Source organism: Coniophora puteana (assembly GCF_000271625.1).
Source record: "Coniophora puteana RWD-64-598 SS2 unplaced genomic scaffold CONPUscaffold_17, whole genome shotgun sequence".
NCBI lineage: Eukaryota > Fungi > Basidiomycota > Agaricomycetes > Boletales > Coniophoraceae > Coniophora > Coniophora puteana.
Window position 1 is genome coordinate 209676 of NW_006913069.1, and position 26786 is coordinate 236461.

Genomic DNA, 26786 nt, shown 5'->3' on the forward strand with positions numbered 1-26786 from the left:
TTGCAAGCATGGCTTGCGTACACTCATGACGCGGAAGGGCTGAGATGGAAATGTATCGATAGCATTGATGCGAGAAGGTATGGGAATTACATGCTTCAGACACAAGCTTGACTCGGCAGTGGTAAGTATATAACTATCTATCGTCCACCGCCTTCCGAGGCTTGACATAAAAATTACGACTATGCTGAGAGATACTCGCTTTCATCATCTATCTATCAACTCCAAAGCTTCGGCTCAGCTTTACGCGCCGACGGCCCTGCGCCTCGCGAGGGGCTTGGAGCGCTTGCGCTTCTTGCCCTGCGAGAACGCGTTCGCGAGCTTGTGGTCGCGGCCGAGCACGTCGTCCTTCTTGACCTCGTAGATGCGCACGATCCAGTTCTCGGACGTGAACGCCTCCTCGATGTAGTCGATCTGCGGACCCTGCAGGGGCAGGTGCTGCCCACGCACGCGGTCGACGGGCTGCTGGCCGCCGAAGAGCTCTGCGAACCTGTTTCCCAAATTATTAATATTTCTTAAAGATAATATGACTAAGGGAGAAAATAGCGTACCGGTAGTAGGACATCTTGTACATCATGCTGTTGCGCATGGCGGGGGACGCCTCGTCGTCGACCTTGTACTCGCCGCGCGGGGTGAAGTAGTCGGGCTCCTGGATCTCATCGGGCCAGACGCCCTGGGCGATGCGCACCATCCAGAGGAACTTGTTGATATCGTCGCCCGAGTAGCCGATCAGGCCACCAAAGATGATGAGCACGTAGTCAACGTCGTGCTTGCGTAGGATCGGGTAGGCAACTTCCTCGGGCGAAGACATGGCTTTGCCCACGGTGGCGATGTGCGCTGCAGATAATTTCCATAATGAGCACACACGAGAATCGAGGGATTAAGAGGAAGAAAACGCACTGTTGTTCCACGTGTTGTTATCCACAAGCGTCGGGCGGTCCGCCATCCCCGCAATCTGGTACCCGTAGTCCCACCAGCTCGCAACGACTGCCGTCTCCGGCGTGTTCTGGCGCAGCCAGTAGTACGCCTCACGGAAATCATCGATGAGGTTCTGGCTCCCGTCGGGGTTGTGCGACGCGAGGACGACCGAGGGCGACGAGTACGCGTTCGAGGTGACCCACGTGCAGTGCACGACGAAGAAGAGCAACAGCCCGAGCGTGTTGATGAGCACCATGAAGCGAGTGTCCAACCCGAACACGCCCTTGGGGCGCTGCGCATCCTTTGCCTTGGTAGATGAGGACGTCACGCCCGCAACGAGGTCGCTGAGTGCGCTGCCCGAGGGGGCGGCGGCGGCAGCGTCCTTGGCCTTCTTTGCTTTCTTGGATGGGGTGCCGTTGGTGGCGGTTGACCCGGCATCGCTCTTGCTGTCGTCGGCAGCCTCAACGGCGCCTTCGGGTTCCGTGGGGTCGAGGTAGGTGTCCATGAGGGTGGAGAGGGCAACGGCAGAGGCAACGCAAACACAAGGGGTGAGCGTGAGCATCAGACGGACCATGACACCCGCGAAGTACGAGGCCATGACGCCGTAGATGATGACGAAGAGGTGCTCATCGCGCAGCTCACGGAAGCACAGGACGACACCAGCGGGGAAGAGGAAAATGAGGAAGTGGAGGTCCATGAAGAACGAGGGCCAGGCGGTCGGCTGGTGCTCGGAGACGGAGGCAATGATAGGGATGTACCTGAGTCAAAGTTAATTTAAGTAGCTAGGAAAAAATGAGAGGTACTTACTTCTTGGCGTAGCCAGTGTCCCAAAGCGAATAGAAACGACCAGTCCAGGGAGCGATCCAACCCTTGTAGGTCAGCACAACGATAGCGGCTGCACCAAGGAGACCAGCGCCAATGACGGAGGCAAAGAGAAGGTTTTGGAATTGCTTCGAGGAGACATGTTGGCGAACGAGCTGTGCGAAAGCAACAATTTGCAAGAGACCGAAAACACCTAGAAGTAATTATGAGTTTTCGCTTCTCCGAAAATCAGGAACACCTGAAAACTCACCCAGAGCAGCCATATGCTCGCTAGTCCTCACAGGCTGGAAGCCAACAAAAGGCACCTGCATACTCGCCAGCGTGCCGATAGCGTACCACGACGAGTAACCGACGTAGAGGCGGCTGCTGAAGCGGCCCATGAGGAGGAGCACGAGCGCGTGGAGGGGAATCATGTTCGTGATGAACACGTAGCCACCCCAGGCGGCAACCATGTAGAAGTAGAACACGGCGGCAATCATGCCGAAGAAGGCGCTCCCTTGCTTGAGCGCCTTGATCCAAGCGTAGAAGGTGAACATGAGCAGGAAGATGGCGATGGCCTCGTTGTCGTACGAGCCCGCGACGGAACGGGAGATGTAGCCCGGGACGATGCCGATGAAGGCTGCGGCGAGGAGGCCTGCGGATTCGTCCTTCAATTCCTTGGTGAACCTGGGGTAACAGTCTGTGAGTATTTGGGGAGGAAAGGGAATTTGAGAGGAGCGTACATGTATGTAGCCCAAGCCGTGAGTGCACTAAAACCGGGTGCGAGCAGAACGCAAATGTTGCGAATGTCGACCGGGAGGTTGATGAAATGGAGGAGGTTGTAGATGACACCGCTGGTGGCCATCAAGCCGGGGTAGATGGTACCACCCACGACACGGCCGAGAGGGTACCAGGCGGTGGGGTCAAACCAATTCCAAAATTCCTACATTCTCGCATGAGCAACGCAAAGAAACAACAGAAGAAACCTGGCAGGATACTCACATAGAAACCCTTGGACGCCAGAACTCGTGTCGCACGGCTATATTCGAGCATTCAATATGCCAGCGCTAACGTGTCAAAACTCGCTCTACTCACTAGTTAAACCATGGGTCGCTGGCAAAGGCTACGTCAGTAACGCTGCTAGAGTTCAGAGGAGAAAACTGCTCACAATTCGTGGATGATACTCTCGAAGTTGACGACGGCAAAGAGACGCGAAGCAATAGCAGCAGCGGATATGAGGCCGAGAGCTATGATGCGCAGCAAGGACGCGGTATTGGCGACCGTCTCTTTCGAGAGGTTAGAAGGGAGAGGATAGGCCGTCGACATGGCCTCTGGAGGGTCGGAATCGCTACACTAGCGTATTTTGTGGCCCAGAGGTCGGACGTGGAGGTCGTCTGGGTCGTCGGTGAGGTTAGCGTAACTTGGAGTGAAAGCGTTTGGTCACTGGAACGTCGACGTGTTACACTCTATTTTTGGCCCAATTGACCCCGCCCATAATACCGGTAAGGTCATTTAGCCCCTGTCTTCCCTTGACCTCCCTTCGCATCCCATTCCTCGTCATCGCGATCGCTCGGTTGGCTGAAATTCGTTTCAACTTCTCAGACGAAGCAATGAGATAGTCCATCTCATACTGAATAATGTATTGTCCGTCACCCCCCCTCACGTCCTTCTTCGAAGCGAGGCATCGCACCCTTCTGCTTGTTCAACTTCGCTCCCCGTTTGTTAGGCCTTGTGGTGTTAATTCACCATGTATGTGGTATACGAGGCCCTCGATACCAAGGCTCTTCTCAAAACCTTGTATATGACAAATGCTCTTTCGTCCTATCAAATTCTCTCCCAATAACATGCATATAAGGGATGGAGACCAGGAGGAACCAGGGTGCAGTAGAGTTTCCACAATGTGATTCCTCCCATTCACAGTCGATCATCACCATATTTACTCCTTCAACTTCACACCGGTTTTCTATCTTCTACAGTGGAATAGGGTAACATCCAGCTGACATCGGACGCCGAGGCGACTTTCCGACTCATCGCGCATTCGGGCATATCGGTACATCAAAAGCTACCGCCTGCTGTCATGAGCACGCGAAGTAACGTCAACACTTTGAAGGACCAACTAACGGCTGCTGCTCATTAGAGTCCACTCCGTCTTTGTTTGGTTAAAGTTCCAGCTTTGCGTGCTTCTAACTCGTCACTGGGCATTGGAGGTGTGCAACTGGCATTAACTCATTCCATTCCACTACGTCTGTGTATCACCAGCTTCTGTATCCTACAATGCTCAGGCCACTACACCGCGAACCTACCGGGGCGGTCCCGCATAATGAAAGCGCTACGCCCAGCAACTGCTCGGACCTTAGGCATCCAGCTGATCTACGCCGATTACGGGTCTTAGACTGTCTTAGACGAGGCACAGACTCGCGCAGTGCGGAAGCATTTTTGCCATGAAGTGACAGATTAGCCCCTGATGGATCTACAACCCCCGCCTTTCTCTCAGCGCCTCCTCGTCCCAACAACCCCAACTCTACCTGTGTTCACGATAAAATCTCATCCTGATCAGCTCTCCCTCGACGAATTTCGCGGGCTCCCCTCCGTTGCTCCTCAGCGAACGCTAACGGACACGGCCATCCCATTTGGGACAACACGTGCATCACGGGCTAATACCATCGTGTACGCCTCGAGGCAGGCGCGGGCAATATGCAACGCGGAACCTAGTATCGGGGCCTTATAAGGCGTCCCCGCAAATATACGATGTCTCCTTAGACCCTTCATCTTTTACCCGCTACCGAGGCTACACCATCGCTGCTTGAAGCACTTTCGTTGCATCTCTATCTCTTAGCCGCACTCGAAGGCCTATTCCAGTCATCTATAATCTAACTAGAGCTATACCCCGCTACATAGCTATACCCTGAACCCATAGGACCAAATGCTGCCGATCACCGAGTTCGCGTTTGCAGGTATCGCGACGTTCGCTGCGACGCTGGGATATGCGTGCGTGCGCAACATGTCCGTGTACTCCCGCAGTGCAAGCGCAAGACATCAATCGTGAGTTCGCGCCCGGCTCCCGGTACTACCCAACCAGAATCTCAGCAACGCTCAGTATGGACGTGGGCATGTCCGGATCGCCTGGGGCGAGTGGCACAACACCCGAGGTGAGCGGCGTCGCCGTGTGATCGCGTTAGGGAGAATGCTAAGATAGTGGTGTAGAACCCGTCTCCGACGCTCAAGAGGAAGCTGGAGGACGATGCAGAGTCGGATACTGAGCGTCCCCAGAAACGCAACAAGACTCCCCCCACGGAAAGGGAAGGGTATGATGACAACGAGGTCCGTCCTATGCCCCATCACGCGCCTTCTCGTGTGACCGCCTTATCTGACGCCCGAATTGTGATATGCAGAAAGTATACCAGGTGATCTATGAGCTTTCCGAAGAGAAGAGGTTCACTCCAGAGCCCCAAAACGTTGAAGTGGACAACGTGGTCGTCGATATCATCGAACCTGTGGCCATGGAGGAGACAGCAGCCGTCGAGGCTCCCTTCTCTCCAGCGACTCCAGTCATCGTGGCTGTCGCACCTAGGGCTCCTAGCCCTGAAGTTGTCCAGGAAGCGATCGCAGCTGCCCAGAGAGAGACCAGCGTTCCCGCGGATAACGCTCCTCAGCCTGCCGCAGAGCCGATCGTTGAAGAGTCCCCTGCTATTTCGGAGCCTGCCCCCGCCTCTGCCCCCGCTGTGGTTGAGAGACCGGTTACGCCTCCCGCTCCGTTTACCCCTGCCAAACAGACCCCAAAGGCCTTCGCAGCTTTCGCTAGCGCCTCCTCGCCCTTTATGCTCGGCTCTGCCTCGCCAATCTCCGCGCCCGCCTGGAAGCAGAGCGCCAACGTCTTCGCGAGCTCAGCCATCGCCTCTCCCAACGACACTTTCGGGTCCGCGTTCTCGAGAGGGAAGAGTGTGAAGAAAACCAACGCGATCGAGGATGAGCGCGTCCAGGCTAGCATGGTCGCATTAGAGAAGCCTCGTAAGACTATCTTTTACCCCTTGATGCAAGAATATCTTCACTAACGCATGAGGAACTTTCTAGCTGCCACAGGCGAAGAGGACGAAACCGTCCTCTCCGAGCTCAAAGGCGTCAAGCTCTTCGTCAAGCGCGGCGCGCGCGAGTTCAGCGACGGCATCTTTGGGCACATCAAGGTCCTCTCGCACACTGAGTCCGCCAAGGATCGTCTTTGTGAGTAGACTCCCTCCTCGAATACCAAAATGCCTTTGCTGAGCGTGACGACATGTATTTATCCAGTGTTCCGCCGCGACCCGCTCGGCCAGGTCTCGCTCAACACTGGGCTGCGGCCAACCGTGCGCTGTCTGTACGACGCGAAGGAGAACACGCTGCGCGTGATTCTGAAGGAGACAGTCGGGGCTGAGGGGAAAGAGGACGTTGTTATCTACGCCATGAAGGTGCGCTGCTCCCTGCTCCGCCTCGTCTGCCAGAAGCTAACTGACGAATGACGCCAGCCCGGAAGAGCCGGAAAAGCCGACTTCAAGGGCTTCGCGGAGAGCTTGATTGCGAACAAGCATCTCAGTGCCGAGAAGTCCAGGGAGGCGGCGGCGTGAACTGCGTCTTCGGTGTAGTGCTAGAGGCCAGTTCTCCGAGCGCGGAGACGGAGTCGCGAACGCGGGCCGCTATCTATGGCTGAGGACGTGTCAGACCGCAGACTGAGTCTGCTGACGCACACACGCCAGAGGCAAGAGAGAGAGAGGACGCCGCGTAGAGGAAGGGGTCGTCGGTGTTGCGCGACGCAACGCAGGACGTGGAACACACGAGAAGAGGAGTCAAAAGGTGCCTCGAAATGACGAGGAGCGATGGTGATTATGTATAGCGTTGGATGTCGGTATCTGGTCCAGGAGGCCTAAAATATGACACGAAAGTTATGACCAAATGGTAGTTCTTACACCATGTATTTGTATCGCCTAGGTTTTTACGACGAATAACATGCCCGTTATGAACACGGACAAAGATTCATGTCGTGCGCTATCGTCCCTTGTGGTTGGCGATAACCCCTGCAATTTGCCGGTAAACGGCTGATAAGAATAGACTTGGACGTGGCTTGCACATCTCAACTGGGAGGCATGAATCTTGATCGTGCTGGTGAAATATGAGGAGCAAGAGGCGCTCGGTAGCCGGCAGCCGGGCGCTACCGAACGGAGTATGAAGTGGCCGCCGAAGCAGGGCTCACGTTTCTGGGAACTCTCACATCGTCTCTTCTCACACAAACCCAATTTCTCGAGCGACCTCCTTAGCCTTTTCACCACCTGGGACGACGGAACGCTGGCCATAATAATAATGCCGCCACTGCGAAGGCAATCGGACGACGATAACAGTGATCGATGAAACCAGCTACTCGAATAACTACAGTCCGAACTTCTGACGGAAGAACAACGTCTTTAACCTTTTCTTTAGAACAAATGCAAAGTCTTCAAATCTCTCCAGCTGATAGTTGTTCCCTCGTCGACTTTTACCATAAAGCGTTGGGATTAAGCTAATGCAGCGGCTCCGATAGGCGCATGTTTACCTGGCAGTTCTCGCGGTTCTGTCGTCCGTGTGCCACAGCTCACGTCTTCTGTGCCGGGGACTCGACTCTTATAGCTCTGGATTCTCGTCTTCGTGCGACCGGGTAGCTGACTTCCCATGGATGGCTAATACATCTGCGACGAAGTTATAATTTCACCTGCACCCTCTCTTGTTCTTGACATTCCTACCACCCATGCGTGAAATGCAGCAACAGCCCGCTCGCGGGGCATACGTCACCTATGATCAGCTTAGCACCAGGTTCGTCAGAGCACCTACCTGGCTCATTCGGTCGCTGGTCACATTCTGGCGTCCCCGACCGCAGTGGGACTGGAACCGAAACCTCAAAGTCCTGATGCTTCGCCACTCATTAGTCGTCGGAGACAAGTGAGCTTTTATCACTCTTTCGTAATAGCGAGCAATGAACACGATCTTGCAGGCTCGGACCGTCTCCCAAAAAACCTCTCCAGCATACATTTCTTGATTTGCAAGAACAACGCAAGATAGGACCAAAGGTCAAAGGCGTCTGGGTCGACCCTGTCCCCGACCAGATCCATGGGTACATCGCGCAGTGGGCGGAAGTCGCCAAGGTGCGCCCGGAACGCATTCCAGGCTACTGGATGGACAAGATCGGTCTCAATCCGGCCGTTGGCGAGGCGCTGCAGCCAGGGGAGAAGATTCTGTATCGCATGCATGCTGGATGCTACGTGGCGCTCTCTGCACACCAGGACAGCCCCGTTGCAGCGCTGTGCAGGGGTTTCCTGGAAAACTACAAGTCCTTCAGACGTGCCTTTTCCATCGAGTATAGGCTGTCGACCGGTCCTCCACACTCCGCTACCAACCCCTTCCCGGCGGCCTTGATGGACGCGCTCGCGGGATACAACTACCTCATCAACACCGTTGGTGTACAGCCATCCGACATTGTTTTTGTCGGCGATTCCGCTGGAGGGAACCTCGCGGTCGCTCTCACGCGCTACCTTGTCGAGCAGCAGACCGTCGAGGGAAACAACGTTCCCCCGCCACCGTCGGCACTCATCCTAGTCTCACCGTGGGCGGACCTGGGTGACTCGCATGAAGGCCCCAACACCTCGATGAAGAGGCTCAAGAAATACGACCCCCTCGGTGCGCTCCCAGGGCAGATAGCCTACGCCAAGACGGCGTTCGCAGGGCCCTTCGGTAAAGAGTTCTTGCAGACCAACGAGTGGGTGTCGCCCGCTTCTAAGCATGCACAGACCTCATTCGCGGGCTTCCCGAGGACGTTCATCAACGCTGGAGGGGTTGAGATATTCGTGGATCAGATCAGGACACTGAAGGATCGGATGATTGCAGATATGGGCGAGGGCGACGGGCCGGGGCAGGTGAAGTATCTTGAGGCGCCTGAGGGGATACACACGTATTTGAACTTTGGGTGGTTCGAGCCTGAGAGGACGGACACGTACCGCAAGATTGCAGCGTGGCTTGGGTGAAAGTTCTTCAAGTTGCCTCGGCTCTTACTTCCTCTAAAGGTCTTGTTTCATGTATAGATAGACCTGCGGCAAAAAGGATCATGAATTCATCGCAGCTGGATTAATCGAAGTTCGTAAAGTAAATTCGTGAACACGGTCCAAATCCAAGTCGCGCTCTTGAAGTCAAGGGGAAACGTGGGACGCGTCGGTCTCTTTAATGTGGAGTCACGTGTGGCGCGTTCTCGCTTATCGCCAATTGGCCCGACGGGCGCCTGTTTCGTTTCTCCTCGTCGCGAGTGCTCCTCTCGAGGAGACGCCAAAATGACCCACAAGACGGGCTCCCCTGCACCACTACCCAAAGTCTCATTCACAACAATTGACGACGAAAGCTCCTCTCAACCTGCCGGCGTTCATGACCACCAGGCGAGATCCTATGGCTGTGCGTCTTTCCCAAGTTTGTACTCCCAGACGGACTCCTGACCCACGGCTCTCGGAACAGACAATGATTTCTCTGAGTTCCAGAAACCGGATCATTACATTCGGTACATTGGTGAGCATCATACGTAGTGATCTCTGTAGGCCTGTCTTCTCATGCGCATCAGAACCATTGGAGAAGGACTCGGCCATCCAGGTCGAGTATGACATGGACGAGCAAGGTGTGTGTGATATACAACTGATCATGGCTTTGACTCAACCCCGACTCACGCTACATCAGATCAGGAGTGGCTCGACGCTCTCAACGCTGAACGGAAGAAGGAGCAACTAAACCCCATATCGTACGAGACGTTCGAAGTCGTCATGGACCGGTTGGAGAAGGAATGGTTCGACTTGGTGCGCGCGCATGCAACCAGCCTCCTTTCGTTTTGTGCTCATGTTGCTCCGCATAGACCAAGAACATACCGAAGCCAGACTACGCTATGCCCTCCGAAGACTCTACCTGCGCTATCTGCGACGATTCTGAGGGGGAGAACAGCAATGCTATCGTTTTCTGTGACGGCTGCAACCTTGCCGTCCACCAAGGTAATTTATTTACTATCCATCTTACGCTGTTTTTATATGAAATGTGCACGCAGAATGTTATGGAGTACCCTATATCCCTGAAGGCCAATGGCTTTGCCGTAAATGCACCGTTTCCCCTGAAAATCCTGTGGTACGTCGCTTAGTCTCCTCTCCCCCCGCCAGCCTCGTTTTTATGTGCCCTTCAACCAGTCGTGCATCTTTTGTCCGAACGAAGGCGGCGCGTTCAAGCAAACTACGACAGGCGAATGGGCCCACCTCCTCTGCGCGATCTGGCTTCCCGAAACGCGAGTTGCGAACGAAGTCTTCATGGAGCCCATCATGGGCATGGAGTCGGTAAACAAGCAACGTTGGAAACTAGTGAGTACTCCTGCGTAATATAATCAGAGTTGTCCTAACTAAAACCTCTCAAGAAATGCGCGGTGTGCGGCGTCAAGGAAGGCGCATGTATCCAATGCAACAAAAGTTCATGTGTCCTGGCGTTTCATACGACGTGTGCGCGGAGAGAAAAACTGTTGCTACCGATGAAGACCGCTGGGCCTGAACCTAGTGTTTTGGCCTGTTATTGTGAGAAGCATCTTCCGGTGTGTAATTATTCCATGGCCATCGTTCATACACTTATCTTCGAGACTATACAGAAAGAGCAAGCGGAAATTCGCGAGGCTGCGTTAGCTAGTTCCAGCGTATCGTCCAACAGCGTCGTCGGCGTGAAGCTCTCCAAGTCCGCGCGGGCGTATGCTAAGGCATATAACTCGGGCCCTCCTCTAGTCCCTGCGCTCATCGTGGAACGTATCAACAATTACATCGCCAAGATTATCGTGCGCAAGAAACAAGAGTTCTTGTGGCTTGTCTGCAAATATTGGAGTCTCAAGCGCGAGGCCCGTCGGGGCGCGCCCCTGCTCAAAAGGTTACATCTTGAGCCTTGGACTGCGGCAGGTGCAGGACGGACGTTGAGCGAGGAGGAAAAGACCATGAAGCTCGACGTGAGTAAATTCATCGCTGTCTAAAATTATTTGCTAACGGTTCCCAGTTACTCAAGCGACTAAAGACCGACCTGGAGCGGGTGCAACAGCTCGCGGAGCTCACGCGGAAACGCGAGAGCCGCAAACGTATACAGACGGACAGCATTCAGAAGGTCGTTGAGGTCGCGTTGCTGGCGCATGAAGCACCTCTTCGGTACGCTTTCGAACGTATATTAGCGTACGTTGAGAATTATTTCTCCTTTGATGTTATTCTGATCTTTGGAATAGTTATGATCGACAAGATTTGTTCAAGCACCCTGTATCATCCACCGAAGTCCCAGATTATCACGAGGTCATCAAGAAGCCAATGAGCTGGGACGATATTAGCGCTAAGCTTGATCGTCATGAGTATTGGGACCTCCAGAATTTCAAGGTGAAGATTGTACCACATTTTCTCGAGGATAATTATTGACCAAGGGGTATGATAAATAGGATGACGTCCAGCTGGTTCTGACAAACGCTACATCATACAATCAGCCAGGCAGTCCGTTTTATAAAGCAGCCCAACGGATACAAGCCTACAGTCAGCCCATCCTCTCCGAGCTTGACAATCTCACCCATAAACATCCTCTGCAATTGTTTAATTCGGAACTCATGTCGGAAACTCTTGGAGACTTGGAACCCCCTCTGGAAATTATTGAAATGCTGGCGAATGTTAACTCCGTCAAGGACGACACTCCGCTTCTCCTCGATGGCTCGGACGACCCCTTGTCCTATATCTTCAACTTTGCCATCGGTGAACTCAAGCCTCCGCCGCCGCCGCCACCTCCACCTGCCCCCGCTCCGAAAGTGCTCAAGCGTGGTAGAAAGAGCGCGGCTGACCGCGCCAGAGCGAATGAAGAGGCCGAGGAGCTGGCAGCGGCAATCTCTGTCAAGGCTGCGGATGCCGATCGCGTCAATGGAGGACAAGCCGCCGAGGGTGAAGCTAAGGCTGAAACTTCGGCTGCTGCTGCAGAGACGTCCTCCCCTGCGCCCGAACCGGAGGCGCAGGCGACTCCCATCACGAAAGGTCGCGGACGTCGCGGAAAGGCTCCTGACACTGCTTCGGACGCCATCCCTGCTACTCCTGAGACTGAGAGCGAGGCCCCGACATCCAGGGGCAAGCGTGGTACACCGGGATTCAAGCACAGGGAGCCGATGATCGTTGAGGATGTCTCGAACCACGATACGTTCAGGATGTTTGAGCAGGGTTGGATTCTCCCAAGTGGGCAAAAGCGCGGCGGGCGGCAGGAACGGCTGCCCGGGCCACCACCGAAGAAGAGGATGCGAGTCTGTGAGTGTACTTCCCTGTGACCTTATAGTGTCAATGAATTTATATGGCCATTGTTCGCAGCCCGCGGCGTCTCAAACTTGTCGGCGTTTAGCACGCATGCGTCAGATAACCATACGCTGCAGCAGTCGAGTGATCAGCCTGACGGCACTAGTACCCGCGAGGCGAGCGCTGCTGCGCCTGTCGTTGCGTCTTCCGAGACCCCGGTGGAACCAGTTGCGCGAGAGCATTTAATGGCTGTGGAGACGAAACCGGAGGAATCGGCGGATGCCCAGCCCGCGCCAGCTCAACCTGCGGATGACGAACCCAGCCAAGACCAGCAACATGCAGACGCCGAAGTTGACTTGGGGCAGCCAGAGGCCAGTGCCGTCGAGCAACCGATGGACGTCGACGCTGGAATCGAGCCAGCGGCCGTCAAGGAAGAACCAGAGAAACCGGCTGACGCGGCTGTCGACGCTGAGCAGACAGATAAGGACGGCGACGCGGCAGTGGAAAAGCTGGTGGGTCCTTTTGCCAAAAATATTGGAGGATCGAAAAAACTAATTTGACGGGCATGATTTAGTCAAGTCAATCTTCGGATGCCGCAGCGGAACCAGAGCAAGCGATGGACGTTGATGTTGAAATTGCAGACAAGCTGGACGACGCAGTAGGCGAACCAGAACCAGACGCGGCCGAAGAATCCTCCGACGAGGTCCTGAGCCCAGAGGAGCTTGAGGAGCAGTTAAAGCTGGCAAAGCAGAAGTTCCCGGATGCGATGATCTTTATCGAGGATAACCAGGTGATCATTCAGACGTACGATACCCCTGCGTCTCGCCGCAAAGGTTACAAGAAGAAGCCAGCGCCGACCCCGGTTGAGGTTCCGGAGAAGCTAGAGAAGCCAGGGAAGCCAGGACGCCGTGGTAGACCAAAGAAATCGAAGGCGGACGAAGTGGAGGAGAGCGTGAAGGATATCGTGGGAGGCGATGCAGAGGGCGACATAGACGGCGATGCAAAGGATGGTGCAGAAGATGGTGCAGAAGATGGTGCAGAGGATGGTGCAGAGGATGACGTAGAGGGTGGCGCAGAGGATGATGCCGAGGACGATGCAAAGGAGCATGCGTCGGACCTCAGCGATCTCAGCGAGCTGGAGAGCGAGGAGGCCCCCGCCGAGTCATCGACTCGACGTGGCAGAGGTAAAAAGATTTCCACGCCTGCTAGGGCGACTCGGTCGAACGCGGTATCGACCCCGAAGGCAAAGGGCAAACCTGGTCCAAAACCCAAAGCGAAGGCTCAAACAGGTCCGAAGAACAAGCCCGGGCCGAAACCTCAACACGAGAGCGTCGTCAAGGACGGCCCCGCTGTGATAACTCTGCATGAGGGCGAAGGGCTCGAGTCAGGGACCATTGGTAAGCTGTCGGTATTTTTCTGTGGAGGCTTGGACTAACTAATTGCTTTGTCTATAGTTTGGGCTAAAGCAGGTGCGCATAGGGTTTCTGGAATTTGCGTTGAAATAGATCCTGGCAAACTTAACACTTTTTCGGCAACAGATACCTACCCATGGTGGCCAGCGGTCATCTATAACACAGCGGACCCCAGTATCCCGCAGCGGGTCAAAGACGAGGAAAGCAAAACCAAGAGGACTATGCCCGGCCGCCTGCACCTGCTGCGCTTCTTTGACAGGGGTGGTCATTGGTGTGTGCTCTATCGTCTCGAAGTCTAGTTGGCTCCGCTCGATGACAGCTAACTCTTGTTTGCTCCCATAGGCAATGGCTCGAACTCGACCGTCTCCTTTTGCTTGGCGAAGACAAAGGTGCGCTACCCCTCTTCTGCGCCGTCGTCACCTCACAGTTAACCTTGGTGTGCGCAGAACTTGATGAGGACATGATCGAGAAGAGGTCTCAGCGGCAGCGTTGGAAGTCGCCGGCGGTGCTGAAGGAATGTCGGGACGCCTACAAGTCAGTGCAAGCCCTGATAGCTATGCCTCAAGCTGACCTTGTTCCTTTCTTGAGGCGTGCGATCGCAACTATGGGAAATGATGCGAAGGAAAGCGAGGAAGTGTCGAGCGGAGCGGCGCCGGAGGCTTGAGCTTAGGCTGGGGAGATACACAATTATGCCATCCTTTCCTTTTGCGATGCAAGTAATCCATGCTTTATCTTGTTTATTGTATCCATTATATCTCGAGGTATTCAAATTTGTTTAGTGCTTTTCTCGCCAGCTTTTCCTAATGAATCGATTTCTCAATTGTAATTCAGATGATAACGAAGTGGATTTATGCGGGTTGTGGTACATCGAGTAGATTGCGCTAAGATAATATAAGATTAAGTTGAGTTTCCTGGAGTGGGATCAGAAAGCCGTCGGATAACACAGCTGCTTATGCTTTTTCCATGCCAGCTTTTGGTGTTGGGGGCTGCACTGCATTCAACGTCAGCTCGATCGTGAATAACACTCCCGGAAACACATACATAGACGGCTGTCTTGCACTTGCCGCATTGCATCAGGTTCGTTGTTCCCGGATCGTGTCGCTTCTCACATCTTGGGGCTCCGCATTCCTCAACTGGTTTCGAGAGCATCTCTCTCATCCCAGCCATCATCTGCTGCATTATGCTGAGCCCAGGGTGCATTTGGTCAGCATAAACGTATTGATGGCGCACAAAGGTGAACGTGGTGAGTTGCGTACCTTTCGCCCTCGAAACCGTCGATACAGCGACCTAGCGTCTCCTCCGCAAAACTTCCAGAGAACTTGTTCGACCACTTGCGGAACAGCTTGAGGACCTTCTCTCGGTCCTCTCCTGACACAGATTCTACCCCTTGCACCGCTAGCAGGGTTGCCAGGAACTGGCCGATGGCGGCAGCGATATCTTCCTGAATGTCTGTTCGGTCAAGGGGGATGGCGGCGACCTTTGAAGCCATGATCGCTGCGAGATCTCTTCCACCTGGGAGACGCGAGAAACGGATGAAATACGGGCTGTTTTAGGAAACAGTAAAAACAAATCACAAAGATTTGACCTGGCTAACACGTACGTGGTAGTGACGACGTTGATAACGACCATGGGTGGACAGTAGGCCTCCAACTGCGCCTTGAATGCAGCAACGGCCTCTGGTAGATATTTTGCTGCAAATGCGCTGTGTTACAACTCAACTTGATGACGCGACGCCACTGGTCTCGAGTGTTGCCTACCAGTACAGCTTTTCAGACTCTGTATGCTGCTGTCTCTGTAGGATGGCAATCTAATAACAACAAGCATCTTGTTGAGATATGGCGGTCACATTATCGTAGCAGATCATTCGCACCTGACGATCAAGAAACATCGCTTTCACCTCGTCCGTCTGGTTGTTGTCTGGGACATCGATGATGCCGCTATATTCCGCGAGCGAGTCAGGAGTAACATGCAAGACAGCTTGGATTTCAGCGTCAGAGAAGAGGCTGGTCATGGCGGTAGCAGGAAAGAGTGAGTGAAGAGATGGAGAGTCGATAATCGTAAGACGTTGAAAACGTGGACTTGGGTTGGCATGAAGCTACCCCGCACAGTACGCGTGACGTCACGCGCGGGAATATATATGCTGCTTGACACATGACTTCTTGGTCATCCTCCGGCTTACTCTTACCTCCGAATACGGCTGACGTCGCCCTGAGCAGCGTCTCATTCATGCCCACCTCGAACATCCAAGACGCTACTATGTCGGCATCAGACTCGGAAATCTCTATCAAGGTCAGCTATCGGGGTAAAACCCACGAGCTGTCTGTCGCACCCGATGCATCGCTGTCGGCACTCCAAGATCTTCTCGAAGAACGCACTGGTGTGCCAGGCGCACATCAGAAACTCCTATTCCGAGGGAAGAAGTTGCAGCGTAACGACGCCGATGACACTACATTGTCCTCTGCTGGAATCAGACCTAATATCACCATAACTCTCCTCGGTCCGACGCCCGGCGAGCTGAGCGCCCTCGAAGCAACCGAAACCGCGCACCAGAAACGCGAGCGTATCCTTGCCGAACGTGCCAAGAAACCTCAAACGAAAGTCCGGAATACGGGCTCTGCAAAGGCAGACGACATACGCTATGTCTTTCACTCGATCGCTCCCTTGCCTCACCTCCCTCACCCGGACACCGCCCGAGATCAGCTCACACGACTGGCGAACGATCCTGCAGTGAAGCACATCATGCGTATGCACCAGTTCTCCGTGGGCCTACTCACAGAACTCGCACCCCATGAACATCCCAATCTTTTGGGACTCAACACCAATCGCGGGGAAAGTATCAAGTTACGTATACGTACCGATAAGTACGATGGGTTTAGACCGTACTTGGAGGTGCGGCGGGTTCTCTGTCACGAGCTCGCCCATAACGTGTGGGGCGACCATGATAACAACGTGAGCCTTTACTAGCTTAATTCATTTCTTTCCGTATCCCATGATGCTCATCCCGCCTTTCTACGCAAACTGTCGTTCTCGCTCGCGCTAGTTCAAGGAACTCAACTCTCGCCTCAATCGTGAGGTAGCCGAGTACGAGCGCTCGGTGGCGACCGGAACGCACGTTCTTTCGGATGGTTCTCGATATGCATACGAGCCCTCCTCCAATGAGGAGGCGGAAGCTGTTGCCCATGTCCTGGGGGGAGTGTCAGGTACAGCCCTCTCTAATGCACCAGAAGACCGACGGCGACGTATGCTTGATGCCGCGACGGCTCGCCTGCGCAAAGAAGAGGAAGAGCTAGAAAGAAGCTGCGGGACAGCTGGTCCTCAAGCGCACGGGGAAAATGCGCCTACAATGTAGATAATGTGGTACCGGTGTCTACGTAGACTCACATAGCTTCACATTATACCCTCATTTTCTCTGCTGCAGACGGTAATACCTGATAGTAGAATTGGTTTGACGTTCAATTGTAGGTTGTGAACACTTTATTTTAGCTTATCTCTTCATATGGGTTGATCATGAGAGATTATATCGAATCGTTAAGAACCATACCGAAGCACGTTCAGATCCTGCGTCCAGACCTCCGAAAACGCATTACTCTGCCTGCGTTCTCAGCATGGGGCTATCGGTCTACCGGTGGGCTGGCTCCGCTGCCGTCGGGGTCACGCCGAAATGGTTGCCGAGGCACCAGCGAATCTCCGCATCTTATCTTCCCCGCTCATCCCTGTAGTACCCGGAGTGCTGGGGTCCTAGAACATCACCGACCACTCCGCCCATGCCGTCCGGTGTCTAGCGCTAATTCATCTAGGCTAAGTCTCCTATTGGGATGGGCTCTGGGTTTTGGCTGTTTGACCATCAAGAGGATCCAAGACGTCTGGCGAGCCTTTGTGTTTGTAAAAGAACAGACCCGTCAAGATGAAATGTACGTCCTCAGATGCCGTAAACAAGCGAAGGTGATGCTAACCAGTTGCCAAAGTTGATATAACACCAATAATGGACTTTGTAGCGGGGACGGCATCAGGTGTGCCCCATAGATTGGGCTGTATCTCGTGGTCTTACAGAAGATGTGGACTTGGTAGGCATCGCTGGACTTTTGGTTGGACATCCTCTTGACACCGGTACGTCCCTCGTTGAGACTAAGTTTGACGCTCGGATCTTATTGCCAACGGATAGTCAAGGTTCGCTTCCAGAACCCAGACTTTGCACATAGGTACACTTCGACCTTGCATGCCGTTGTCACGATCGCACGGGAGGAACGCCTGAGTGGGCTATGGAAAGGAGTTTCTGCGCCCCTTGTATGCACCTGCATTTAACAACATCGTCTGCGCATCATGCTCATTTATCACATTTTATCATTCTCGTATTTATTAGGCTACCTATGCTCTCTTAAATGGTCTCATATTCTCGTCTTACCGGTTCTCCCTCAACGCCCAGCTCAGGTCCGATCAGGAAACGAAAGACGCTACACTCACTCAGATCGCCATTGCCGGTGCAGCCTGCGGTGTTATCAGCTCGTAAGTTTCAGAGTAGCGAATATGGCCGCCGAATCTGTTAACCATGCATCTACATACAGGATCATAACATCCCCAGTTGAGCTCATCAAGACGCAGCAACAAAATGTCATATCTACCAACACCCCCTCTGCTTGGTCTGTTATCGGTGGTATAGTACATGCGCATGGATTACGAGGGCTCTATCGCGGATGGGTGGCTACCGCACTACGGGACACGGGATACAGCGCATATTTCTGGGCCGTACGTATTGTTTGTCTTGGGATGACGCCTGCTTTCAATTTCGGGCTGACCTAAATTTCTTAGTACGAAGGCGCCTGCCGTCTGCTAACCACCCCAGGAGACTCGCCCTCGATGCCTGCCCTTATACTCGCCGGCGCATTCGCGGGTGTAGTAGGCTGGGGCGTCACGTTCCCGATGGATGTCGTCAAGACACGTATGCAGAGCACGTCCTCCCCCCGACATTCTTCGTCCCCGTCCCCGTCCGTATATCATCTCGTGGGCGCTGATCCAATAAGAAGCGGCGCACCGACATCGTTTGCACCTTTGCCCTCGTCACCGTTAACTTCGCCACCGGGATCCCCTCCAAGCGCGAGATACGCGATGGAAGATAACCCCTATCGGACTGTTCGGTCGACGATCGTGAACTCTTATCGCTCTGAAGGTGTTGGTGTCTTCGTGCGTGGTCTCTCGCCAACGGTCATCAGGTACGCATTGCATATTCATGACTCGATATGTCAACCCAAGCGTCGCTGATTGACTGTACCGTGATAGAGCCATACCCGTGAATGCGGCCATCTTTGTCGTATACGAGTGGACGATGCGTGCGATGGAGGGTTTAGCTACGGCAATGTCGTGACGAAGGTGTATCATTGAGAGAGAAGGTCATGTAATCCTGAATTAATGTATTGCTATCATAGCACCCACGGGATTGAGTTCCCCAGTCTTACATGTCAAGTTCTGTTATCTCGATGCTGTGCATACGCGCGAGTATACTTGGCGTCAGACTTGCGAGCTCAACGACATTGAGATCAGCTATCTGGACACTCTGCTTCGCGCTGTCACGGTAGTCATCCGCTCTGTCCACTTGCTCGTCATCGCTCTCGAACTCTGCGAGTTGGCGGCGGACTTCTACGCTGAGGTCTGACGACTGTAGTCCGAGATTCTGTCCTTGTAGTGAGCGGAGACTGAGGATGAGACGTTGGGCTGCGATCGAGACCATAGGAGTGATAAGACTGCGTGTGCGGGTGATGGAAGAGATTAAGAGACGAGCGATTCGTCACGAGGATGCTGTACGCACGTTACGCTTATGAACCAGCGAGGATCCTATGTTTTTTTGTCGATTACATCCTGAATTGAGCTCGATAGATTGTGAGGAACGTACGCTTGCCCAGTACTTCCTATATGGGTTTAACCCGAATAAGTCCGGCTTTATCCACTCGTAGGCGTGCAGCTCAAGTAGGTTTGTGGACTCACCAAGTAAACATATAGAACACGTTGCCGAATGTGCATACCTGCGGTCGCAGGTCCCAAAACAAGACAATAAGACGTTTTGACCATCAGAAATACATGTAAGACTTACGATATGGAAAAGAATAGCTATATACATTCAATTATTGTCTCTTGTGCAATGCTCGTAGTTACTTACCTGAGATTTTGAGGTGCCTCCTGAGGCGCGTCGGGTACGGGCATATCCGCTCATATCTAAGCAGGCTGAACATTGTGCAGAGGAAGAACACCGTGTCAATCAAGAGGCTGAGAGAGTGCCCATAAGCATGGGTGGAAGTACGGTGGCTGGGCAGCTGTATTTACCTCCCTATCCATGAGGTGTACTCACCACCACGAGTAAGCCAAACAGGTCATACACGACGATCCATGAGCTAACTCACCGCTCTCTCACCAAGCAAATTGATGCATGTCCCTATTGTGCCATAGTACATGAATTCATAGCCTACCAGCGAGTTAGTCTCTTGAGAAAGACGGCCAAGAAACTGGTGACTAGCATACTACTCACAGAAATGAGCCCCGATGGACTGTAGCAATACAATTATGGTCCATAACATATATGCCACATAGAGAGCGACCAAGACAACGACAACTCTCCGCTTACATCCCCACACTGTCCAAGCTCGTAAGAGAACAGACACTGAGGGCGGAATGAAACACGGTTAAGTCGAATTCGGACCAAGTAAATGGGAGATACGCACGGTGCACTGTCTCCATGGTGAAATAATTGGATAAAATTCCGACAAGCGTATATTCCCAGCAGAACTGTAAAAAGTCCACCTGTGTTTATGCCGACATTGAAACTGAATATTTAAACACGAACCTGTGTACGATGGCTTCGGTAAAACATACCCGTATGTTCCATCAAGATGAAGGTCTGTGTGCCGATGAGGACATATCTGTTGATGAGATACAACACTTTGGCGGGCGTCCACTTTGCCCCCCAGATGTACTCGATCTGCAAATGTCATTAATCAATAGGTGCACGCAAGTTTGAATGTAACGGTATCGGAGGAAGTGTGTGACACCAGAGGCCGCCGAAATTAGCGGAAAGAGACGTCAGTCGTGTGAATGAAGCGATTGAATAACAGCGATCAGAAAAAGGGATAGGGGCTGCTGAATGACGAGAGCACGGTAGCGTAGCGCTGAATACCAGCGCTGTGAAAAATGTTACACTCTGCGTAACCCAAGAGCGAAAGGGACAAAGGAGGGAAGCAAAGAAAGTCGTCGGGACTACCGTTACATACCTCTTGACTCAAAGTCAGGAAGTAGTCGTACACAATAAGAGTGTACCCAGCTGTGCTGGCGAGGCTAGTTTATATAGAAATGGGTTTTCAGTACAAGACAAGGACAAGGGATGGAACAGGATGGAACCAAGGCCTACTGTCGCGTCCAAAGGTGTCCTGAGAAAGATATTGGAATGTTCGAGATCACAGGTGGCATGGAGCCTGCTTGGGACACTAGTCCTGTCATAGCGCTTCAGGCGTGGTCTTTGTGCCGTTGATGGAGGTCCAGAGAGCAGAGTAGGGCAAACGTCACCAGAGAAACCTAGCTCAAGTTTATAAAGCACGGGAACTGTAGCTTGAATCGATGCTGAATCGGAAGGCTCCTAGCCGAGTTGCTCATAGTGAGGAGTAAACACTCGCAACTAGCTGTCGGGCGGCCCGGGCGAGCATTTTGATGCTGGTCAACGAGGAAGTCCGACACGGTCCTACTCCGAATTCTATTCAGCTTTGTATTCTATAGTGGTGCCTGATGTATCACTTGTCAGGCCTGAGTCTAAGTACGGAAGGAGTTGTCTATCATCTAACCTGATTTGTGGGCGCTTGTGCCCCCGTGCTGCGTTTGCTCACACAGTGTGAACAATAGACGTATATGCACACGTTCATATGCTCCATGTTGCTACTGCAAGCCTGGTGTGATTCGAATGAATTCCAGCATGAAAAAAGTTTCATATGAGCGGAGTTGAACCCGAGAGGGTTTGGGTTGTTGCGAGTAGCGAGGTGCGCATCAGAGCCTGATACCTGGGTACGTCGCGGAGTGAACATGAATGCACATACATACGGCAGGGAGAAACTTTTAAAGCTTACGCAAATTCCCCGGAGCCGAAAAGTTAGCGTTCCTGGTTGCAAGATTCGTCACTAATATGAGAGCCTACAGTGAGACCTTCTGAACTTGATCATGACGAGTACATCGGATGTGACTGATCCTGGATCCTACCAGTGGATCGTTAGCACGAATACTGGTACTTAGTAGTAACTTTTAGCGGAGTAAGGTATGACCTAGTATTGTGCGATACCCATTAGATCGCTTTTACCTAGTGGACACCGCGCATTTATCGAGAGGAGATGGGAATGAAGAAGAGTACTTCCTGCGCTGGTCGACGTCCTACAGAAGGGACGACGCGCGCAAGCTTAACAGGATAGAAATTACCATACGGGGTTATGCAAGAATCACTGGAGCCTGGCGGCCCGTTCGGCGCTTATTCCCATGTCCCATCTGTCGCGACCCCGCAAGTCGCCGCATTCCTCAGCGTCATCGCGTCTTCCACTCGCGGTGTGGCAATGGCTCCAGAGTCAAAGGTACATGTTCCTTCCATTCATTCATTGCGCACATATATGGCTAACATGTATGCAATCTTCAGCCCATGACTTCGTCTGTCCGACCCGGTGGAGGTCGCTACAAGGAGAAGTATGCCACTGGCACGAATATTGCATCCATCCGGCTCATGTCGCTTCCAAACGCAGGTTCCAACAGCTGAGAGAAAGATACGACCAAGTGAATGCTGTGAGTCCCCCGAACATTATTGGATTTTACCTCAGGCCACTCACACTGCCTCCGCCCGCAGCTGCATGATGAGTACGAGCGCAATCTGGAGCTCGCTAAAACACGGATGCGGAAGCTCCAAGAGGAGAATGAGTGCGTGCATCCGCCCTCACTCAATCTCGCACCGTACTCACACGCATATAGCCTACTTCTAGACGCTATCGCACTTACCATCCCCGAAGTCCCCCCAGGCGTCCCTCACCCCGAACAAGATCCCGCACCATACTACCCTCAGCCTGGCTACGCACCCAAACCCCCACACGCACCCAATGGGAGCTTGAACGGCTCTGGTACCAATGGCGTGTCCCATTCATATCGAGAGGTATGCACGCTCCGTCACTGTACGAGCCTCATCCTGATATCCGTCGCTTTAGCCGCCTCCTGACATGGCCGGCCCTCCCGGGGAGTACATGCCTCGTGAGCTGAACGGACGGGCGTAGATCGAGGGAACCTTCACGGAGGTTAGATTCCACGACGGATGGCTTTCTTTTCTTGTTGCGCTGCTCCTGTCATCATGCCCTCCGAAGTTTTGAGCTGCATACTAGCGGTTAGTCAATACCTGAATGCATGCATTCTCAGGTCAGCCGTGGACTTGAGGGTGCTCAATCTCGAGATCGCAAGCCCCTTCCCGGTTGCTCAAATGCGTTATGCTATATTTAATGTTTTGACTTTTATGTTACACTTTCCCCATAACAAATCTAAATGCGTGTTTTATAAGACCAGCGGCGGGTTGCTGTCGCCAGGGTAAGGTAATACAGCGATATCACTACATCTACATGCAATGGAATAACCAGAGGATGTGAGCGGGGTATAAGTATGTATGCGCAGACACACAGTCGACACAGGAGAAAAGAAAACGAAAGCACAACATTACTGTAATATCATAGCAGACAAGAGCTGAACGTCACCATCTAGCGCAAGAATGCAGACTCGTTGAACCTACGAATGGAACTGCAACGGAGCGTCTCACCGCCCCGAGAGGTTACTCCCGCTGCGCGGCCGACTAAGCCCAGGGCCCCAATTCGCGCTCAAGCCACCATTGTTCCCCCACATCGGCGCCGAGTCGCTCCTCGCCCTCGTCCCCTTCTTCACGTTCCCCGCGCCCCCCGAGTCCACACCGTTGCCTCCTCCCAGCCCACGCGCCATCTGCACGTCTTCAAGCTCGAGCTGCATCCCCATCCCGTCGTCCTGGTGCAACGACCCCATCCTCTGCCGCTTTTCCCTCCCGTGCTCATTCTCTGGCCCACCAGGCTCGGGCCCGCCCTCCTCCGCCCCAGGCCCGCCCGCGGAACCGGGGCCGAGGCTGACGATGTGCTGTCCCTGCCCGTGCCCATGCCCGTGCCCATGTCCATGCCCGTGTCCGTGTCCATGGTGGAAGCTGAACGGGATCGGGCTCGGGATCGCGGTCGGGCTCGCCGTCGAGGAGATCGCCGAGTCGGTCTTGCTCATCGCGGACGAGGCGGTGAACGTAATGCTCGGCTGGCGCGAGAGCGCGGGCGTCACGGGCGTCGTGAGCTGCTGTAGGTGCGTGTTGGACAGGCTGCGCGAGTGCCCGTGTCCCGGCCCTGGGGTGCCGCCGCCGTTTTGCCCGTTCCCGCTTTGGTGCTGCTGGCCTTGTCCGGATTGGCCGAAGAAGTGCGGGAAGTCGGAGCCGGTGGGACTAGTGCTGGGCGTGTGCATCGAGTATGCGGTTTGGTTTTGCGGAATGGACAGCGTGGGCATGGCGATGTGGGGGTTGAATCCGCCGACGAAGCCGACAGCACTGGGAGATGGAGACGGGGGTGAGGTGATGTGTATGTTCAGGTTGTGATTATCCGAGCACACAGACTCTGAGTGCGGCGATAGTGGCCGATCTGTGTCGATTTCTAGAATGTCCTGCATGAGATCTGGAGGGACTGCAATCCACCAATATCATCAGTAAGTACGCCAACTCGGGAGCCGGGGAGAGTGGTACGCACACCCCACGTTTGCCTTCATGAGTGACTCGCACAGAACCCGTATGACACCAACCAGTCGCTCGACCTTCCGCCGCTCTCGCCTCATCTCGCCATCTACCCACCGACGCCAATCGTCCGAGCCCGTGTTCATAAAGTTGCCGCCTCGATACGAATTCAAGCTCAACCCCTGGCCGCCGTTGACGCCTCCGGGGCTATTCGGCGCCGCCTGGCTGATACTATCCCACTCCCCTGCGTCGCCTTCGTCGTCCCCATCCCAATCGTCCTTCAAAGACACACTCGGAGGCACACGCCCGCCGAGCCGTTGCATCTCTTTCCACAAATTTCGGTTGTCGTCCTTGACCTCTGAGATCATACGCGCCACCTCGCCGGGAAGCTCAACCCTAGAAGAGGAAGAAACGCCAAGGCGCATCGATGTGAGCTTCGAATCAAGAATTTCCAGAAGCACAACCAAGGAAATTGAGTTGTGTCCTCACCTCCCACGTTCTCGCGGATCCGGTTCAAGTGCTTTCCGCTTGATGGAGTCCAGAAGGTCTGGGCGTTCCCGAAGAAACTTGGGGTGACTAAACTCCCATGTCTGCGACGATGACGAGGTCCGTTGTGCGCGGGGCGTCTGAGAAGGAGAACATAGTAATGTCAGCATTCTCCCATGGCGAGGCTATGCAGGAAGCTGGCGCAGCCCAACACGTAAAGAACGGAATGACCCGATAAAAGAAAGTAAAACGATCAGAACGTGCTCGACCGTGCCATCCGCTTTGATCTGCGAGAGGGGATGCCCTGCACCGCCCGCCCTGCGCTCGCCCAAGAAGGAAGCGAACAAGATAGACGCCGAGGACATAGACGGATGAAGAAAGGGGTAGTGCATAACCTCCGAGGTCGTCGCGCGCTTAGCTCCGGCTGGAGCAGCCGGCGGAAACAGCACGCTAAGATAGCATGCGCGAATATACAAGGCACAAGAGCGGGGAAAGGGGCGAATAGTGACTCACGCGGTTGATCTTGTGGAAACCGTACATGTTCAGCTGGCGAACGAAGCTGGAGAACTGTGGATCAAAAGGATGTCAGTCGTGTACACAGCTACCCGCAAATATGAGGGAGCGGGTGGATGCAAAATTAGGTGTGGATAGTGCTAAAAGTACAGCTATTCTTTCTTCGGCCCGGGGGCAAAGGGGAGGGAGGTCCAAACGAGACGGGAGGCTTACGTTGTTGTGCTTAAAATGTGACCCGAGAATGTTCCTGCTGAATTCGCCGACATTGGACACGACGAAACTACGCACATTGAAAACGCGGTAAATTTGACATGATCATTGAGCATGAATAATGAATGGACGCACCTTGCGCCCATCTCCGTCCATGAGATAAACTGCTGCGACTTGGAATCGTTTATCATTCTATAAAAAGCAAGCGGCGGCAGGTTAGCACGCTGGCTATGTGCTTTCGGCGGCGCCCAAGAAGCTGATCCGCCACCGAGGTCTGATTTGGGAAAGAACGCACTGGTAGAGCTTCGTGACAAAGTTATTCGTCCCCATAGGTTTGCCCATCACGGCACCGCTCGAGCTGCCGGCCTTGCTCTTCGTATCATCATCGCTTTCATCGCCCTGAGTACCAAGAAGATTGTATCCCCCAGATGGATCCGACTCGTCGTACGGCGATGGCGGGTGCGCGTTGATGTCGATCTGTGTGGGGGACTGCCGCGCGGATGGCGGAGGCGAAGAAGCGGTCGTAGTGATGATAGGGTGCGGCATCGCGTGGGCGTGGCCGTCTCTGAACGCTGGCGTATGCGAGGGTGAGCCCGTGTTCTGGCTCGGGTGGAGGGTCGGCACGCCTCCAGAGGGGGTCGTGTTGGTGGTGAAGCTCCGCTTGCGCGGGACACTCTTCTCAGTTGAGTACTCCGAGAGCGACGGGGAGGCTGCGTTGAGTCGGCGCGAAGAGCTGAGATCCAACCCGCCTTGTTGCTGAGAGCTTAAATCATCGGGAGGGTTAAAATGGAAAGAGGGCTGAGGGGAAAGGTGGGGGCCGGAGAAGGATGGCGGGGAAACAGGGGTGATCGGGGACAAGGAGAGTGTCCCGCTGCTCTGCGAGTGCGAGTGGGCGTGGTGTCCGTGGAAAGTGCCTTGCTGTTGCTGCTGTGGGTTTATGGGGGAGAGGGAAGTCGGGGACGCCACGCTGAGCGAAGACATGTTTAGTGACAGCTGGCCGGTGGCAGGTCGCGATTCCGGCGGCATTTGCTGCTGACCAAGGCCCGGCTGTTGCTGGTAGTAAAACTGGGACTGTTGATTTTGACCGAAACCAGGGGGCGGCTGGGGAGGAGTAAGCATCTGCGGGTTCCACTGGCGCTGGGGAGAATGCTGCTGGTTCTGTTGTTGCTGCTGAGCTTGCTGTTGATGTTGCTGTGACGTTTGGCCGAAGTCCTCGTACTCCATCGCTTAGATGACGATCGCGACCGAAATAGCTGGGCAACCCAAGGTCAAGATGTTAGCGACTTGCACTTTGTGCGGGTGCCAGGATGGAGAGGAGGAGGGCGAGGAAGAGGTGGATAAAGAGGGGAGAGGGCTGGGTTATAGCATCGTTGCACTGCC

The 26786-nt window shown here is 54.0% G+C and overlaps 10 protein-coding genes across 10 annotated transcripts; 6 read left to right on the forward strand and 4 right to left on the reverse strand.

Moving 5' to 3' along the window:
• Positions 1-45: 45 nt before the first annotated feature.
• Positions 46-3115, reverse strand: CONPUDRAFT_85444 (glycosyltransferase family 66 protein). The gene is made up of 9 exons (XM_007776365.1): positions 2885-3115; positions 2812-2829; positions 2719-2755; positions 2460-2659; positions 1988-2403; positions 1723-1930; positions 898-1673; positions 549-834; positions 46-487 (listed from the first exon to the last, which is right to left on the reverse strand). Exons 1-9 carry the CDS (start codon positions 3040-3042, stop codon positions 241-243), a joined length of 2346 nt encoding a protein of 781 aa, XP_007774555.1. The 5' UTR covers positions 3043-3115; the 3' UTR covers positions 46-240.
• Positions 3116-4553: 1438 nt separating this feature from the next.
• CONPUDRAFT_169546 (uncharacterized protein) lies at positions 4554-6576 on the forward strand. The gene is made up of 7 exons (XM_007776366.1): positions 4554-4758; positions 4814-4865; positions 4921-5037; positions 5109-5724; positions 5788-5934; positions 6001-6158; positions 6216-6576. Exons 1-7 carry the CDS (start codon positions 4640-4642, stop codon positions 6312-6314), a joined length of 1308 nt encoding a protein of 435 aa, XP_007774556.1. The 5' UTR covers positions 4554-4639; the 3' UTR covers positions 6315-6576.
• Positions 6577-7474: 898 nt separating this feature from the next.
• CONPUDRAFT_132069 (alpha beta-hydrolase) lies at positions 7475-8735 on the forward strand (the record flags this gene model as incomplete). Its single annotated transcript, XM_007776367.1, has 2 exons — positions 7475-7656; positions 7709-8735. 2 exons carry the CDS (start codon positions 7475-7477, stop codon positions 8733-8735), a joined length of 1209 nt encoding a protein of 402 aa, XP_007774557.1.
• A 300-nt stretch (positions 8736-9035) lies between these two features.
• Positions 9036-14087, forward strand: CONPUDRAFT_159263 (uncharacterized protein; the record flags this gene model as incomplete). The annotated part of the gene is made up of 17 exons (XM_007776368.1): positions 9036-9153; positions 9214-9264; positions 9317-9370; positions 9430-9545; positions 9602-9734; positions 9788-9864; positions 9924-10067; positions 10370-10714; positions 10762-10931; positions 10982-11126; positions 11186-12026; positions 12087-12523; positions 12586-13408; positions 13466-13480; positions 13550-13694; positions 13766-13812; positions 13870-14087. 17 exons carry the CDS (start codon positions 9036-9038, stop codon positions 14085-14087), a joined length of 3879 nt encoding a protein of 1292 aa, XP_007774558.1.
• A 200-nt stretch (positions 14088-14287) lies between these two features.
• On the reverse strand, positions 14288-15437 carry CONPUDRAFT_147299 (uncharacterized protein; the record flags this gene model as incomplete). Its single annotated transcript, XM_007776369.1, has 6 exons — positions 14288-14414; positions 14465-14606; positions 14680-14967; positions 15024-15125; positions 15181-15230; positions 15294-15437. The coding sequence occupies 6 exons, from the start codon at positions 15432-15434 to the stop codon at positions 14346-14348; spliced, it is 792 nt and encodes a 263-aa protein (XP_007774559.1). The 3' UTR covers positions 14288-14345.
• Positions 15438-15679: 242 nt separating this feature from the next.
• On the forward strand, positions 15680-16953 carry CONPUDRAFT_132074 (WLM-domain-containing protein; the record flags this gene model as incomplete). The annotated part of the gene is made up of 2 exons (XM_007776370.1): positions 15680-16372; positions 16464-16953. 2 exons carry the CDS (start codon positions 15680-15682, stop codon positions 16770-16772), a joined length of 1002 nt encoding a protein of 333 aa, XP_007774560.1. The 3' UTR covers positions 16773-16953.
• Positions 16954-17146: 193 nt separating this feature from the next.
• On the forward strand, positions 17147-18802 carry CONPUDRAFT_85446 (mitochondrial carrier). The gene is made up of 8 exons (XM_007776371.1): positions 17147-17334; positions 17389-17433; positions 17492-17530; positions 17586-17707; positions 17784-17926; positions 17986-18166; positions 18230-18630; positions 18698-18802. The coding sequence occupies exons 2-8, from the start codon at positions 17406-17408 to the stop codon at positions 18780-18782; spliced, it is 999 nt and encodes a 332-aa protein (XP_007774561.1). The 5' UTR covers positions 17147-17334; positions 17389-17405; the 3' UTR covers positions 18783-18802.
• Positions 18803-19395: 593 nt separating this feature from the next.
• CONPUDRAFT_77414 (uncharacterized protein) lies at positions 19396-20902 on the reverse strand (the record flags this gene model as incomplete). The annotated part of the gene is made up of 9 exons (XM_007776372.1): positions 19396-19437; positions 19506-19522; positions 19572-19636; positions 19938-19956; positions 20034-20069; positions 20131-20209; positions 20253-20387; positions 20677-20740; positions 20814-20902. The coding sequence occupies 9 exons, from the start codon at positions 20900-20902 to the stop codon at positions 19396-19398; spliced, it is 546 nt and encodes a 181-aa protein (XP_007774562.1).
• A 1032-nt stretch (positions 20903-21934) lies between these two features.
• CONPUDRAFT_140126 (uncharacterized protein) lies at positions 21935-22943 on the forward strand. Its single transcript, XM_007776373.1, has 6 exons — positions 21935-22011; positions 22074-22120; positions 22177-22216; positions 22278-22348; positions 22400-22577; positions 22630-22943. Exons 1-6 carry the CDS (start codon positions 21994-21996, stop codon positions 22693-22695), a joined length of 420 nt encoding a protein of 139 aa, XP_007774563.1. The 5' UTR covers positions 21935-21993; the 3' UTR covers positions 22696-22943.
• A 1739-nt stretch (positions 22944-24682) lies between these two features.
• Positions 24683-25600, reverse strand: CONPUDRAFT_66225 (winged helix DNA-binding domain-containing protein; the record flags this gene model as incomplete). The annotated part of the gene is made up of 4 exons (XM_007776287.1): positions 24683-24823; positions 25197-25250; positions 25410-25476; positions 25542-25600. Coding segments are annotated over 4 exons (321 nt in total), but the record flags the coding sequence as incomplete, so codon positions are not given.
• Between the last annotated feature and the right edge of the window lie 1186 nt (positions 25601-26786).